The following is a 15,285-nucleotide window of genomic DNA, read 5'->3' as shown; positions in this document are numbered from 1 at the left end:
CTGATTAATTCATCTTTGATGTCTGGACGTGTCCCAGCTGCCTTTAAACATACTGTGGTCCAGCCCCTCCTCAAAAACATAATTTAGATCCAACAGTTTTATCTAATTTTAGGCCCATCTCTAAACTTCCTTTTCTTTCTAAGGTTTTGGAGAAGGTGGTCAATGAACAGCTGCAGTCTTTTATTGATCTTAATGGCATCTCTGAGAAGTTCCAGTCTGGTTTTAAGTCACGCCATAGCACAGAAACAGAGCTTTTAAGAATTTTAAGTGACCTTCTTTTAGCAGTGGACTCTGGTAACTCTGCGGTCCTGGTCCTTCTGGATTTGACAGCTGCCTTCGACACAGTTGATCACAACATTCTCCTGTCTCGCCTAAACACCTGTGTCGGCATTAAAGGCACTGCTCTTAACTGGCTTGAGTCCTACCTGCCAGATAGGAGCTTCTCTGTGCAGCTGGGACAGTATTCCTCAGACTTTTCTGCCCTGAACTGTGGGGTGCCTCAGTGTTCTATTTTGGGCCCCCTCCTCTTTTCTATTTACATGTTGCCACTGGGATCCATATTTTCATTGCTATGCGGACGATGTACAAATAAATGTTCTGCTAAAAATGAATGACCAAACCTTTGTGCAGGTCTTATTAGACTGCCTGAAAGACACTCAGTCATGGATGGAAGCAAACATTCTCACTTTAAAACATTTTACATTTAAACATTTAAATTAAAAACCCATTTATTCTCCTTGGCGTTCAGTCCCAGTTAAGCAAGAATCCTTGGCTTTTTTACTTTTTACCCCTTTATTTTATTTTTTAACTCTAACTCTGTTTTTAGAATGAGTTTTTTTTTTACTATTTTATTGTTTTGTTGTTTTTAGTATTTTATTGTTTTAATTGTTTTTATGTATTACTATACTTGTGTAGGATTTTATTGTATTTTAATAACTGAACAGCACTTTGGTTAACTGAGGTCGTTTTAAATGTGCTCTATAAATAAACTTTGACTTGACTTAATGTGACTCGAACAATGATAGCAGTGAGTCATGCTTTGGTCTCTTGTTTCATAGTGGAAAGAGTTGTTGCTTTTATGCTTTATACATGTTTAATATATACTTGAGTGTGCCCTGTGGAATAAATAGAGGAAGCAGTTTTTGTTTGACTCTGCTATTACAATCTCTCACTGTGTCTCTTCTGACACAGTAATACACAGCAGTGTCGTCAGGCTGCAGATTCTGTCCCTTTTAGAGTCACTGTTAGAGCAGACGTGTCCCTGCTGGAGCTGAACTTGTTCTTTAGAGCAGTACTTTGAGTTAAGCTACCAACACCCCAATGATGGGAGATCCAGTCCATGGGTTTTCCTTCACATTGTCTGATCCAACCTGTTGCATAGCTGTTATCAGTCAGAGAATAACCAGAGACCTGACAGCTGATGGTCAAAGACTGTCCAGGCTGCACAACCATTGAGTCTGGCTGGATGAGATCAATACTGTTCACACCTGTGGAAACACAAATCAACATGATCTCCATCATTCATGTGAATATTCAGTGTTTCTAATGTGTTTATTAGTGTGAATCCAGTGAAAGCTGCTCACAGGATCCAGCTGCCAGCAGCAGTATCAGAGCTACAGAGAACATGGTTGATGTTGAAGCTGAACTGATGTGAGCTCTTCTGTCCTCTCACTGACACACACACACTTCACTTCTTTATGAGGCAACACAAGGAGGCGGATTTACATACTGTTGACACTAAATCAGCTGAATAATGTATATTCAAATAATTCTAAATGAAGATGAAACTTTCAGGCGTTGTTCTTCATCTCAAAGAAAGAGAAGGTGGAACTTCAATCTCTGACAGTTTAGATTGTTAGGTTTGACTTTGATCATAATGAAGTTGGCAAAAGACTTTTGATTCAGCCACGAAAGCAGTAATTATTCAGATTTTATTGAACCAGAAATGTCATGGAAGAGAAGCTGACGTTTAAGAGTTAATTTCTACTGTACTTAGAAAGGCTTTTATACATGCAATGACGTTTCAATAATTATAATTTCAGATTATCTATTTGATATGATATGTTGCTGTAAAATGAGATGAAGAACCTTTGTTCTTAGACTTCCTGTTTACTGTAACAGTCAGCTGGTGTTGAAGCCATTAGTGGTCTGAGGGCTCCTCCTCTGGTGGCTTCATGTCACAAGTTTTCAGGCACTGAGGGGTTTTTGTTCAGCTCTACTGATGCTTTGTGTCACTGTGGCTCTCCTGGCACAGTAATACACAGCAGTGTCTTCAGGCTGCACATTCTGTCCGTTTAGAGTCACTGTGTTGCTGGAAGAATCAAAACTGATACTGAACTTGTTCTTTAGGGAATCTTTGATGTATGTGCTGTATCCAACACCTCCGAATATAATCCACTCCAGTCCTTTCCCTGCAGGCTGTCTGATCCAAGCTGTTGGAGCACTACCAACAGAATAAGAGACCTGACAGGTGATGGTCAGACGTTGACCTGGCTGCACAGTCACAGAGGCTGGCTGAGTCAGCGTTTCACACTTTACACCTGATGGAAAAAGAAAATGTTTTGTAAGAAATTATGAAGTTAACTGCAAAAGAAGAAGTGATGACTTTACCAAATGCAGAGAGACTCACATCCAGCTGCCAACAGCAGCAGCAGAGCTACAGAGAACATGGATTATGTAGAAAGTGACGTGCTGTGAACTCCACTGACAGCCTGATGGGATGTTTTTATAGCTGAGGAACAAGGAGGCTCACTGAGTTTGCATACAATCAAACATATGAAGCATCAATGTTGGTCTGAATGGAGTCAATACAAGAGTCTGCTGCAAACAGAAATACAAGCAATAGTAAGAATCATGTAAATTTGTGCATTTCAAAGTTATTTTTAATAATGAAAATGATGTCAGAAATAAAATAATCAGTTAATCAGTTATTATACAGGTGCATGGTTCAACTTGTTTTCATTTATTTATTAAATCATTCATATTACAGCCAAGTAAAATAGTTATAAAATTGTGACCAAAAAATAAACGTGTGGGTTTATTCTTGCCCATTGAGATATGTTGCTATATTTATCTTCATATTCACAATCTTGATTATTGACTGTTAATATTCTCTCCACATCTTCTCGGCACATTTCACTGCAGTTAAAACACAACGATTATTTTTTTACTATATTTGTATACTTTTTTAAGAATAACAAAAGTTTCCACACAAGGTATTTACATACAATAAGAATATACGTGTGATTCAACTAAATTTACTTTGTTTGTAAAGTTAAATCGTGTCATTATTCCACTGTCCCTCCACTTTAGAGATTTTGCATAAATTATTCTAATGAAGCTGCAGTATGTGATGAGAAGAGAGATCATTATTTTCTCATGGAATGTAACTTTAAAGTCGGTCGTAAATTAGTGAGACATTAATGTCTGTTAGTTGTGTCATTTTAAATTAGACAAGAATATACTCTTTGTAGGAATAATCATTTACTTGCAGGAATTTAATTGCAGCAAACACTTAGTTTTGGATTTACAACAAATTTACAACAAATTTTTATAAGAGCCACTTGTGAATAATGCGTATGATGCAGTTTTTTATTATTTAAAATTCCAAAATAAAGTAAACCTGATCATGTAAAGCAACATGAAAAAATAAATCCAAAAATAATCAGTTCAAGTCTCAGATATAAATATTACAACCACTTAATGCTTTTTCCTCCACCAGCAGAGTGAAGGTGAGGACTGTAGGTTTTTGTACAGCTGCTCAACCAACTCCAGTCACTGTGGCTCTCGAGCACAATAATAAACAGCAGAATCTTCAGTCTTCAGACTGTTCATCTGCAGATATAGCTGCTCTCTGCTGTTGTCTCTGGAGATGGTAAACCGCCCTCTGACTGACTGAGAGTAGTAGATGCTGCTGCCACTGTTGATATAAGCGAGCCACTCCAGTCCTTTTCCAGGAGCCTGTCTGATCCAGCCCATCGAGTTGCCAGCAAAATTAATTCCAGAGGTTGTACAGGTCAATCTGTGAGATCCTCCAGGACTTTTAACTGCTGGTTCAGATTCTGTCAGAGTCTGACCATCAACACCTGTCAGTCAAGAGGATACAAGAAGACATCAAATTCAATAAACTGGCGACAAAAATATGGTCTTTGTAAAATTAAGAAAAGTCTCCACCTGCCCAGCAGACAGTTAGAAGCAGCAGTCCTGTCCTATAGTCCATCATGTTAAACTGTGTGTCCACTGTCCTCTGTCCTCCTCTTTGCAGTCAGATAAGTAGAGGTGGAAGACATCTGAGTTTTGCATTGACTCCTCCTCAAAGGGAGGACACAACTGGAATAGATGTGTTTTGCCAATTTAATTTGTGTGATATGTGAAGAGAAACATCTTATCAACAATCAATACCATCCATATTTCTTTAAACTCAACATATGTTCCTTTGCACTGTGATAATAATTCAGATTAGGAATCTAATGTAACCCAAAACAAGTCGATTAGGTTTGGGAATATACTTTTTTATTTCATGACATTTGAATATTTATGTATATTCTAATGACTACTTGTCCAGAATGTGTCCGTCCAGAAGCCCAATGTCACCTCTGATTGGTTCCAGTCCTCTGTGACCTTGAGAATGAGTTGACATGGAAGGATGGATGAAGTTCCAGCAACTTGAATGCTCTCTCAACATCACCTGTACTGGCCTCTCTTGGTTTAAGTCACGTCTCACAGACAGGCAACAGTTCATCAGCATGAACAGGCGTCCCAAAGGGTTCCATGCTTGGTCCTCTGCTGTTTACATGCCACCCCTCTGTAATCTTATCTTCATGGTCTCCACTTCAGCTTTTACACCAGTGATGTCTATCTCTACATATCCTCTAAGTCGATCATCGATGCAACTCTCTCCAAGCCTGTCGCATGGATGCAGGTCAACTTTAACCAACTGGGTAACACTTTATAATGAGTACACACTATTAAGCATTAGTTAAGCATTAATAAATACTCAATTCATCATTTATAACGCATTTTTCTGACATTACCACACATTAGTATGTAGTTTATAAACACAGTTAAAAATGTTTTATTCATCATTGATAAGCACATTAGTTATGGATTAGTAAATACTGAATTCATCATTTATAAAGCATGTTTCTGCCGTAAATACTCATTACTATGTGGTTTATAATCACAATTATAAATGTTTTACTCTTCATTAATAAGCTCATCTATAATGTCCTAATGATTGCATTTTCATATTTTATATTTGATGGATTCAGCATTTCTAAATCAAGTATTACATCACTTACTAACCAGTTATATAGGATTTGTCAGTGGTTTGTAATATCATTTAGAAATTGTATGTAAATGATGAACAAAGTATTTAGATGTACATTTCTGCATGCACTTGCACATCCACTATTCAGACATGTATTAATGATTAGTGACTGTGTTAGCAGATGCTCCATAAAAAAACTCACAAATTCATTTTCAATGGATGTCCTATAAACAGTTATTAATGCAGGGATTCATGAATTGAGGCTGTTATGAAGCACTAACTACTCGTTAATTAAGTATTTTGTGTGAGCTAATCTAAAGTGAGCACTATCTATGGCTTATGAATAAAAACTTGCCAACATCAACAGTGGATCACAGACGTTTCAAATATGACAAATAAAATCTTTTTTTTTTTTAATTAAAAACTTTCTGTATCAAAAATAAAGTCAGAAAATATTTCAGTGTCACAATTTAACATAATGCTAAATCCTATCTCAAAGAAACGTCTAAAAATTATTTGAGACAGATAAAATAAATATGTTCAACACATGATAAAATAATACAGGAAAAGGAATTTTACGACAATACAAAAACAAAGTGCACTGATTTCTTGGACTTTGTCTCACAGAAAGACAAATTCTTGCAAACAACGGTTACAGTGACTGCATATGACTAGTTGTATTTTTTGGAAATGTCATGAATCAGTCTGCAAAATGCACCTTTACAGTGTTTCTTTGCGAGCCATTCATGCCACTCAATCACTGAAAGGTGGTCAGAAAGCAAACTGATTTCCCCTAAGCCTCCAGATCTGCTCCTTGTAGGATCTCCAGGCCCTCTCAGGATGTTGGGTATGGGCACCAGTTTGGGAATCTACATACCACCTGCTGTGGTTGACAGTGTGATGGTTGTACCGTAGTGCAGAGAGTATGCGATAGGCACGCCACTCATCACTTATAACTGTAGATCCAAGCCTCACATGATGGGCAATCAAGGGGACTAGATGTCTTCGAGATCTTCTCTCCACAAGACGTAGAATAGGCTTTCTTCGTCCTTGATGATGCCTCAACCCTAACATGCCAAAGACCCACTTCTTTCTTTTCCACCCACCAGCCATTCTTCCTCTCCCATACTGATGCAGAAACAAAACAATAAACACAAACGTAAACAGATACATTCTATTACAATAACTTGTTTGACTGTATTTGACACTTAATTAAAGTCACTATTATTATTATAACACATACCTTTCTTTTGTGCTGAAAAAGGCTTTCATCGATCACAACATGTACATTTCGGCTCACTGCTGGTGTATGAACGTCAGGAGTTGGTAAAAATTGGGGAAACAGATTTTGTGGCTTTTATTCTGACTCGTTATGACAGGATTTTAATTGTCAGAGATTTTAATGTGCATGTGTGTTGTCCGTCTAAATCCATGGCCAGAGAGTTTTTGGAGCTGATTGAAGCTTTTCATTTGACACAGCATGTCTCTGGCCCAACACAAGTGCCGGGACACACTTTGGACCATCTGTTATTTCATGGTTTTCCTGTTGACAATGTAGTTGTGGGTGATGCAGTATTCTCAGATCACAGTCCTGTCATGTTTGATTTTAGTTTAACTATCGAGAGGAAGTTGCCTGTCGTGCGCCATGGCCGTGTTATTGCATCTGACACTGCTGCTGCTTTTTCTCCTCTCTTTACCTCGTCGGTTCGAGATTCTTTAAACAGTGTTGCATTCGCAGACACGGAGCAGCTGATGAACTCTTTTATTTCTACCTGCTCTGATGTTCTGGACAGTGTATCTCCCATCAAGGCCATGCGGTCAAAACCAAAACAGGAGCCTTGGCTCAACGACATTACGCGTGCAGCCAGGCGGGAGTGTCGGAGAGCGGAGCACAGAGTGTCGTTAAAAACGCAAAAACAAAGTACTTTTCAGACTTAGTTTTAAAAAGAACGCGAGGCTTGCTGACATTATTTAAAACCATTAGTTCTGTTTTTAATCCGATTCCTTCCACTTCACTGCAGATTACATCTAAAACCTGTGAGACATTCATCAGCTTTTTTAATGATAAGGTTGCTGTTATTAGTACAGAAGGGGGTATCGTGGCTCTGTCTCTTACAGTAGCCACTCAGTGCTCTGCACAAACTGTTTTTAGTTGTTTTGAGCCTGTGTCATTGTCTGAGCTCACAGGGATTGTGAACCAATTACAACCCTCCTCCTGTCCCAAAGACCAAGTCCCTCCTCGCTTCTTTAAGGAGGTCTGGAGCACTACTGCTTCTTCTGTCAGGGAGATCATCAACAGCAGCTTGGCTTCTGGCATTGTTTTCCCTTTGTAAAAAAAAAGCTGTTGTTGAGCCCTTGATTAAAAAACCTGGTCTTGATCCGACACTTACCAAACTTACACCCCCAGGGATCTATCCTGGGACCTATCCTGTTTGCAGTATATCTCCTCCCCCTTCGAGAAATTTTTCATAGACATAGCATTTCTTATCATCTCTACGCTGACGACTGCCAGATTTATATGCCAATGTCTAAGGACAGCCACTGCCCCCTGACACCCCTATTCGACTGTCTATGTGATGTCAAGGCTTGGTTAGCCCAGAATTTTTTAAAACTCAATGGGGAAAAAACGGAGGTTATGATGTTTGGCAGTGCCCTCATCGACCTGGGACCCCTCACAGAGTATGAGCATCTTAAAGTCACCAGCCTTGGCATCACCATAGACAGCAATTTTAAATTTGATTAAAAGATTAATAGCGTTTTAAAATCTTGTTTTTATCATCTTCGTCTTTTATCAAAAGTGAAACCGTTTTTATCTTTTAACCTCTTTGTACAGCTCGCGCACACTTTTATTTCAAGTCGACTGGACTACTGCAACGCTCAGCCACAAAGCCCTCTCTCGTCTGCAGTTCGTCCAGAACGCCGCGGCACGACTTTTAACAGGGGTCAAAAAGCGGGAACACATTACCCCGATCCTTGCGTCTTTGCACTGGCTTCCTATTAATTTTCGGATTGATTTTAAGATTTTATTGTTTATTTTTAAAGCTTTGAATGGACTGGCCCCACAGTACATCAAGGATCTCATCCAAATCTATTCTCCAGCGCGTGAATTGAGGTCCGAGGGCCAGCTCCAGCTCGTGGTGCCTAGAGCGAGACTTAAAACCAGGGGGGACAGGGCTTTCTCTGTGGTAGGCACTCACCTCGCCCGGCTAGACAAAACTAGACTGACTTAACCACGGCGACAACATTACAAGTTTAAAAAATATATATATTCAAAGTGATAATGATAAATGCACCCCAAAGTTTACATGAAATACATTACATGCATTGGTGTGCTTCACACAAAATGGAAATAAAAGTATATGCATGTATGTAAAGTATATAAAATATAAAGTTATGACATGCATATACTGACATAGAACATATACTGAATATTATTAAACTAAATTATTTCACATGAGATCCACTGTTTAAATTTGCTTAAATGTCAAAGCATGCCAAAATCACAAGTGTCTGAAAATATACTCAGTTGGTATATAACTACATGCATTAATGAACACTTTATTTCTTTTAGGTGTGTCCATGGCCCCTACTGCACAGCTGATGGACAAAAGGAAATCACACGAGTTGGAGATGTGTAAGCTGAAGGTAGAGTTGCAAAAGGAGAAGATTGATGAACTTATCAAAGAGAGAGACTACCTTAAAGAACAGTTGGCATCAGGTAAGTCTCCCTACACACAATATGTAGAGGAATTATTGTGCAGTTGGATCTTATTATGTTAGTTTACTGTATATCTGGACTCTAGATTATGCATGTGTCTCATTGTGACATATTGATCTAATGTTTGTATTTTAATCTATTTTAACAGCTCTTAAAAAAGGATACAGGATACCCAGGCAATCTCCTTGTCTTCATCTTCCTCTTGTGACAGCTCAGAGGAAGATTCCTCCGATACTGTGTCTGCATCCTCCTCTACTGCATCCTCATCAGAGGACAAGAAAAAGAAAAGGAGGAAGACGAAGGGGAAAGAGAGAAAGTCCAGTGCCCATACCCAACATCTTGAGAGGGCCTGGAGATCCTACAAGGAGCAGATCTGGAGGCTTAGGGGAAATCGCACTGACAGTTTGCTTTCCGAACACCTTTCAGTGATTGAGTGGCATGAATGGCTCGCAAAGAAACACTGTAAAGGTGCATTTGGAAGACTGATTCATGACATTTCCAAAAAATACAAGTAGTCATATGCAGTCACTGTAACCGTTGTTTGCAATAATTTGTCTTTTTGTGAGACAAATTCCAAGAAATCAGCGCACTTTGTTTTTGTAGTGTCGTAAAATTCCTTTTCCTGTATTATTTTATCATGTGTTGAACATATTTATTTTATCTGTCTCAAATAATTTTTAGACGTTTCTTTGAGATAGGATTTAGAATTATGTTAAATTGTGACACTGAAATATTTTCTGACTTTATTTTTGATACAGAAAGTTTTTAATTTTTTCCCAAAAAGATTTTATTTGTCATATTTGTAACGTCTGTGATCCACTGTTGATGTTGGCAAGTTTTTATTCAGCCATGTTTACCCTTTATTACCCCATTTACATACACTTTCTAAATGATATTACAAACCACTGACAAATCCTTTATAACTGGTTAGTAAGTGATGCAATACTTGATTTAGAAATGCTGAATCCATCATATATAAAATATGAATTTTGACATTATAGATGAGCTTATTAATGAAGAGTAAAACATTTATAATTGTTATTATAAACCACATAGTAATGAGTATTTACGGCAGAAACATGCTTTATAAATGATGAATTCAGTATTTACTAATCCATAACTAATGTGCTTATCAATAATGAATAAAACATTTTAACTGTGTTTATAAACTACATACTAATGTGTGGTAATGTCAGAGAAATGCGTTATAAATGATGAATTGAGTATTTAGTAATGCTTAACTAATGCTTAATAGTGTGTACTCATTATAAAGTGTTACCCATTTATTTTGCTCAGCAATTATTTTATCGTTTTTAACCCGACAACACAGGAAGTCACAAACCACTGCATCAACTGTTGCTTTCACAGTGTATGTTTGTGAGTGTGTGTGTGTGTGTGTGTGTGTGTGTGTGTGTATAAAATAATGATCATTTGATTGCTATGTTACTTTTCCTAAAATATAAAAAACTCTCTGTATCAAGTATTAAGCTGTAGTCCAGTCCAGTGTTTGAGTTTGTGTTGAGATCAATGAGAACAGCTGATTTGTGTCTCATTTTACTAACAGAGGAGAGAGAAACTTGACACTGACTGCCTCCTAGTGATTTTGTACTAGAAACCACAACATTATAGATGTGTGTTATCATGATCTGTATCATGAAAATAAATTATTAATAGATTAATACAAAATATAATATAAATCTTCCGAGCACCTCTTAATGCTGGTGCTCTGCCAACCCAGTAAGAATGAGGACTGCATGTTTATGTACAGCTGCTCAACCAACTCCAGTCACTGTGGCTCTCGAGCACAATAATAAACAGCAGAATCTTCAGTCTTCAGACTGTTCATCTGCAGATACAGCTGCTGTCTGCTGTTGTCTCTGGAGATGGTAAACCGCCCTCTGACTGACTGAGAGTAGTACAGGCCACTGCTATCACTGTAGGTCAAGGAGATCCACTCCAGTCCTTTTCCAGCAGCCTGTCTGATCCAAGCAGCGTGTATATCAACACCGAAGCCAGAATATGAGCAGGTCAGTCTGTGGGACTCTCCAGGTGTTTTAACCACTGGTTCAGACTCAGTCAGTGTTTGACCCTCAGTACCTGCAGACATTTAAACACCTCATTAGTTACTGTAATGCAGACATATTGTTTTTGTCAGAAAAACAGTTATTGTTCTTACCTGCCCAGTTAATTGACAGGATGAGAAAAACAAGCAAATAATCAGGTGTGATCATTGTGAAAGCCAGTTGTCTCTGTCCAGTCTGCAGTGTGTATGTCAGTGATTTAGTGTCTGCCCTTCACTCTGCAACACATATGTAGAGATGGAAGATGTCACAGATTTGCATTGACTCCTCCTCAGAGACAAACACCACATCTCATGCATATCTGTAAAATAAATCCATCATTTGTACCATTTTTTCCAGATTAATATTATTTTGATTCTTCCTCCTTTTTTTCCATTTCTCAAAAAAGTCAGACAAAAGTGTTGGATGACAAAGTTTCTTGTTTGACCTGTACTGTATGTGACGTCAAGCTGAAGTTTTGATGAGTTAGATTAGAGGAGCTTTAAATAAAGTTGTCAGCTGAATATTTTAATTAATTGAATGTTTTATGTTTGATTAAGTGTGATTCAGTTTTCACTGTGGAAAATGCATGCAGCATATTATCAGTTATTATTTGTCTCAGTATTTAAATTGAGGATATTTTATCTGAAGTCATTAGTGGTCTGAGGGCTCCTCCTCTGGTGGCTTCATGTTACAAGTGTTCAGGCACTGAGGGGTTTTTGTTCAGCTCTACTGATGCTTTGTGTCACTGTGGCTCTCTGGCACAGTAATACACAGCAGTGTCTTCAGGCTGCACATTCTGTCCGTTTAGAGTCACTGTTTTGCTGGAAGAATCATAACTGATACTGAACTTGTTCTTTAGGGAATCTTTGATGTATGTGCTGTATCCAACACCTCCTCTGATAATCCACTCCAGTCCTTTCCCTGCAGGCTGTCTGATCCAAGCTGTAGTGTAGCTGCTAACAGGATAAGAGACCTGACAGGTGATGGTCAGACGTTGACCTGGCTGCATAGTCACAGAGGCTGGCTGAGTCAGCGTTTCACACTTAACACCTGTTGGAAAAAGAAAATGTTTTGTAAGAAATGAAGTTAAACTGCAAAAGAACGAGAGATGACTTTACCAAATGCAGAGAGACTCACATCCAGCTGCCAACAGCAGCAGCAGAGCTACAGAGAACATGGTTTATGTAGAAAGTGACGTGCTGTGAACTCCACTGACAGCCTGATGGGATGTTTTTATAGCTGAGGAACAAGGAAGCTCACTGAGTTTGCATACAGTCAAACATATGAAGCATCGATGTTGGTCTGAATGGAGTCAATACAAGAGTCTGTTCACTGTTATTATATCTGCAGTGTCAACAATCAGTATCGTTATCACTATAATTACTAATATGAATACATTATATCAATGTACATTAATATATTTGTGTGTGTGTGTGTGTGTGTGTGTGTGTGTGTGTATGAAATTATGATCATTTGATTGCTATGGTATATTTTGTAAAATATATAAAAAAAAGCTCTGTATCAAGTATTAAGATGTAGTCCAGTCCAGTGTTTGAGTTTGTGTTGAGATCAATGAGAACAGCTGATTTGTGTCTCATTTTACTACAGACAGAAACTTGACACTGACTGCCCTCTAGTGATTTTATATTAGAACCAACAACATTATAGATTCAGATTCTTGTCTCTTGACCCTTTTATGTATGAGGAATCTTTATTGTGTGTTTTCATGATGTGTATAATCCAAATAAATTATTAATAGATTAATACAATTAATAAATAAACTAAAAAATATAACATAAATCTTATGAGCACCTCTTCATGCTTGTGCTCTGCCAACCCAGTAAGAATGAGGACTGTAGGTTTTTGTACAGCTGCTCAACCAACTCCAGTCACTGTGAGTGTCGAGCACAATAATAAACAGCAGAATCTTCAGTCTTCAGACTGTTCATCTGCAGATACAGCTGCTGTCTGCTGTTGTCTCTGGAGGTTGTAAAACGGCCTTGAACTGACTGAGAGTAGTATTTGCTGCCACTATTGGTCTCTGCAGCGATCCACTCCAGTCCTTTACCAGGAGCCTGTCTGACCCAGTGCATCCAGTTGCTACTAAGTGAAAATCCAGAGACTGTACAGGTCAATCTGTGAGATCCTCCAGGACTTTTAACTGCTGGTTCAGACTGTGTTAGAGTCTGACCATCAACACCTGTGAAGTCAACAAGAAAACATGTCAAATCTGTCAACTAGTCACAAATGGAAATGTCAGATCAGTGAAAGTCTCCACCTGCCCAGCAGACAGTTAGAAGCAGCAGTCCTGTCCTATAGTCCATCATGTTAAACTGTGTGTCCACTGTCCTCCTCTCTGCAGTCAGATAAGTAGAGGTGGAAGACATTTGAGTTTTGCATTGACTCCTCCTCACAGGGAGGATACAACTAGATTAGGCTTGGCATTTAGTTATGTTTTGAATTCTCTGGTTGATTGATGAGCTTCCCAGGATATACCCTGAACATCACCCAGTATCACCATTGACTTTGGCCCCAATGTGATCCTAAAGTATAATTGATTTTCACTTATGGATGGATGAAGTCTTAATTTTACATTTCTCTAAGTTGGCACAATTTAGTCTTGTCTGGCTGACCTCAATTAAAATGCCTACAATACACTAAGTACTTCAGTAAAGCATAAATAATGCTTGAGGTCTCCTCCTGTGAATATTTTAGTGACTTTAATACTCTCTTAACATCACCTGCACTGCCTTCTCCTGACTTAAGTCATTTCTCATAGACAGTTTATCAGCATGAACACCTCCATCTTTGCCATGTTTACTCTGTCCCAAGAGCTCCATGCTTGGTCCTCTGATGTTCATGCTCTATATGCAGCCCCTCTAACATCATCTGTCATCATGATCTCCACTTTTACACTGATAATATCAACATCTATATATCCACACAATACATCATCACTGACCTATCTCTTTTTTTATAATAATCAGCATTTTCGGACTATAAGCCGCGCCTTTTTTCCCATTTTTCGATTCTGGGGCTTATATAACGGTGCGGCTAATCTATGGATTTTTACAGCTAACGGCCACGAGGGGACCTCCTAAATCTATGGATTTTACAAGTTACAGTCCACCAACTTTAACTCTATGGGCTCTATGACCGGTCTGCGAGGAACAGCGGGCTCCAGCAGGAAAAGCTGGAGGCAGGTGTAGGTACCAGATCGGCTCGGCTGCCAGATCGGCTCGGGGTCCTTCGTCTGTTGATTACGTCACACAATATGATTGGCTGTACGCTTAAATGGGAGTACAATGTACAACGGACAGTTGTGATTGGCTGTACGTCGTGGCAACGCTGTAGTCATAGCAACGCTTGCCTGTGGCAAAACCAACTTTCAAGTTTTGTGTATTTGTGTGCCAAGCAGCAATAAACTGCTTATTATTTTGACTATAAGGATGTGGTGTGTGGACTCCTGTAAATTTATGTGGCGGAATGGAGAGAGGGAGGGGAAAGTTGCTCGACAACGCCACCTGGGGAATTGCACCCCAGGAAATACACCCTTGGCCCTGTAGTTTGGCCAACCAGAGGTCACACAGATTCGTTACACGAAAGTATAGAGGACGAGAGACGGACTTACAAAAGATATCAAAAAGTATTTATTTGCAGTAAATCAAAATTAAAAGAGCTCAGGGATCTCCACAACAACTGAAGTGTCAAATCAAAGTCACAACCACAGTAGAAATAAACACAACAGGCACAGAGCTAGACTGTAGCGAGGCGGTCAGACTAACAACTCAAACTACAAAAGAAAGAATTATGGAAGTAAATCTGTGTCATCGGAGTTTGAAATAAAAAAGACGCTGAATTTCTAGCACTGAATATTTATGCATTGAAATTATGTATTTGAATGTTTTTCAACGTTAAAAATTCAACCGCAAAAAATTCAACCTCAAAAAATTCAACCGCAAAAAATTCAACTGCAAAAAATTCAACCGCAAAAAATTCAACCTCAAAAAATTCAACCGCAAAAAATTCAACCTCAAAAAATTCAACCGCAAAAAATTCAACTGCAAATAATTCAACCTCAAAAAATTCAACCACAAAAAATTCAACCGCAAAAAATTCAACCGCAAAAAATTCAACTGCAACATCCGGGGACCCAAGGCAGAGCAATCGATTCCAGATTCAAGATCGGGCGCGTGCGTCAAGCAACAAGAGCGAGCGGGAGTCACCTGACACCA

The 15,285-nt window shown here is 38.7% G+C and overlaps 3 gene segments (V, D, J or C); all 3 read right to left on the bottom strand.

Moving 5' to 3' along the window:
- Window positions 1–1,209: 1,209 nt before the first annotated feature.
- On the bottom strand, window positions 1,210–1,626 carry LOC131983876 (Ig heavy chain V region PJ14-like). The segment is given in 2 exon segments: window positions 1,210–1,487; window positions 1,584–1,626. Coding segments are annotated over 2 exon segments (321 nt in total).
- Window positions 1,627–2,187: 561 nt separating this feature from the next.
- LOC131982976 (Ig heavy chain V region 5A-like) lies at window positions 2,188–2,669 on the bottom strand. The segment is given in 2 exon segments: window positions 2,188–2,540; window positions 2,630–2,669. Coding segments are annotated over 2 exon segments (393 nt in total).
- A 6,167-nt stretch (window positions 2,670–8,836) lies between these two features.
- On the bottom strand, window positions 8,837–12,227 carry LOC131982975 (immunoglobulin heavy variable 3-23-like). The segment is given in 4 exon segments: window positions 8,837–8,866; window positions 9,160–9,345; window positions 11,811–12,100; window positions 12,188–12,227. Coding segments are annotated over 4 exon segments (546 nt in total).
- Window positions 12,228–15,285: the final 3,058 nt, after the last annotated feature.

The sequence above is a fragment of the Centropristis striata genome, chromosome 13 (genome assembly GCF_030273125.1).
Source record: "Centropristis striata isolate RG_2023a ecotype Rhode Island chromosome 13, C.striata_1.0, whole genome shotgun sequence".
NCBI lineage: Eukaryota > Metazoa > Chordata > Actinopteri > Perciformes > Serranidae > Centropristis > Centropristis striata.
This window is presented reverse-complemented; position numbering and strand designations above follow the sequence as displayed.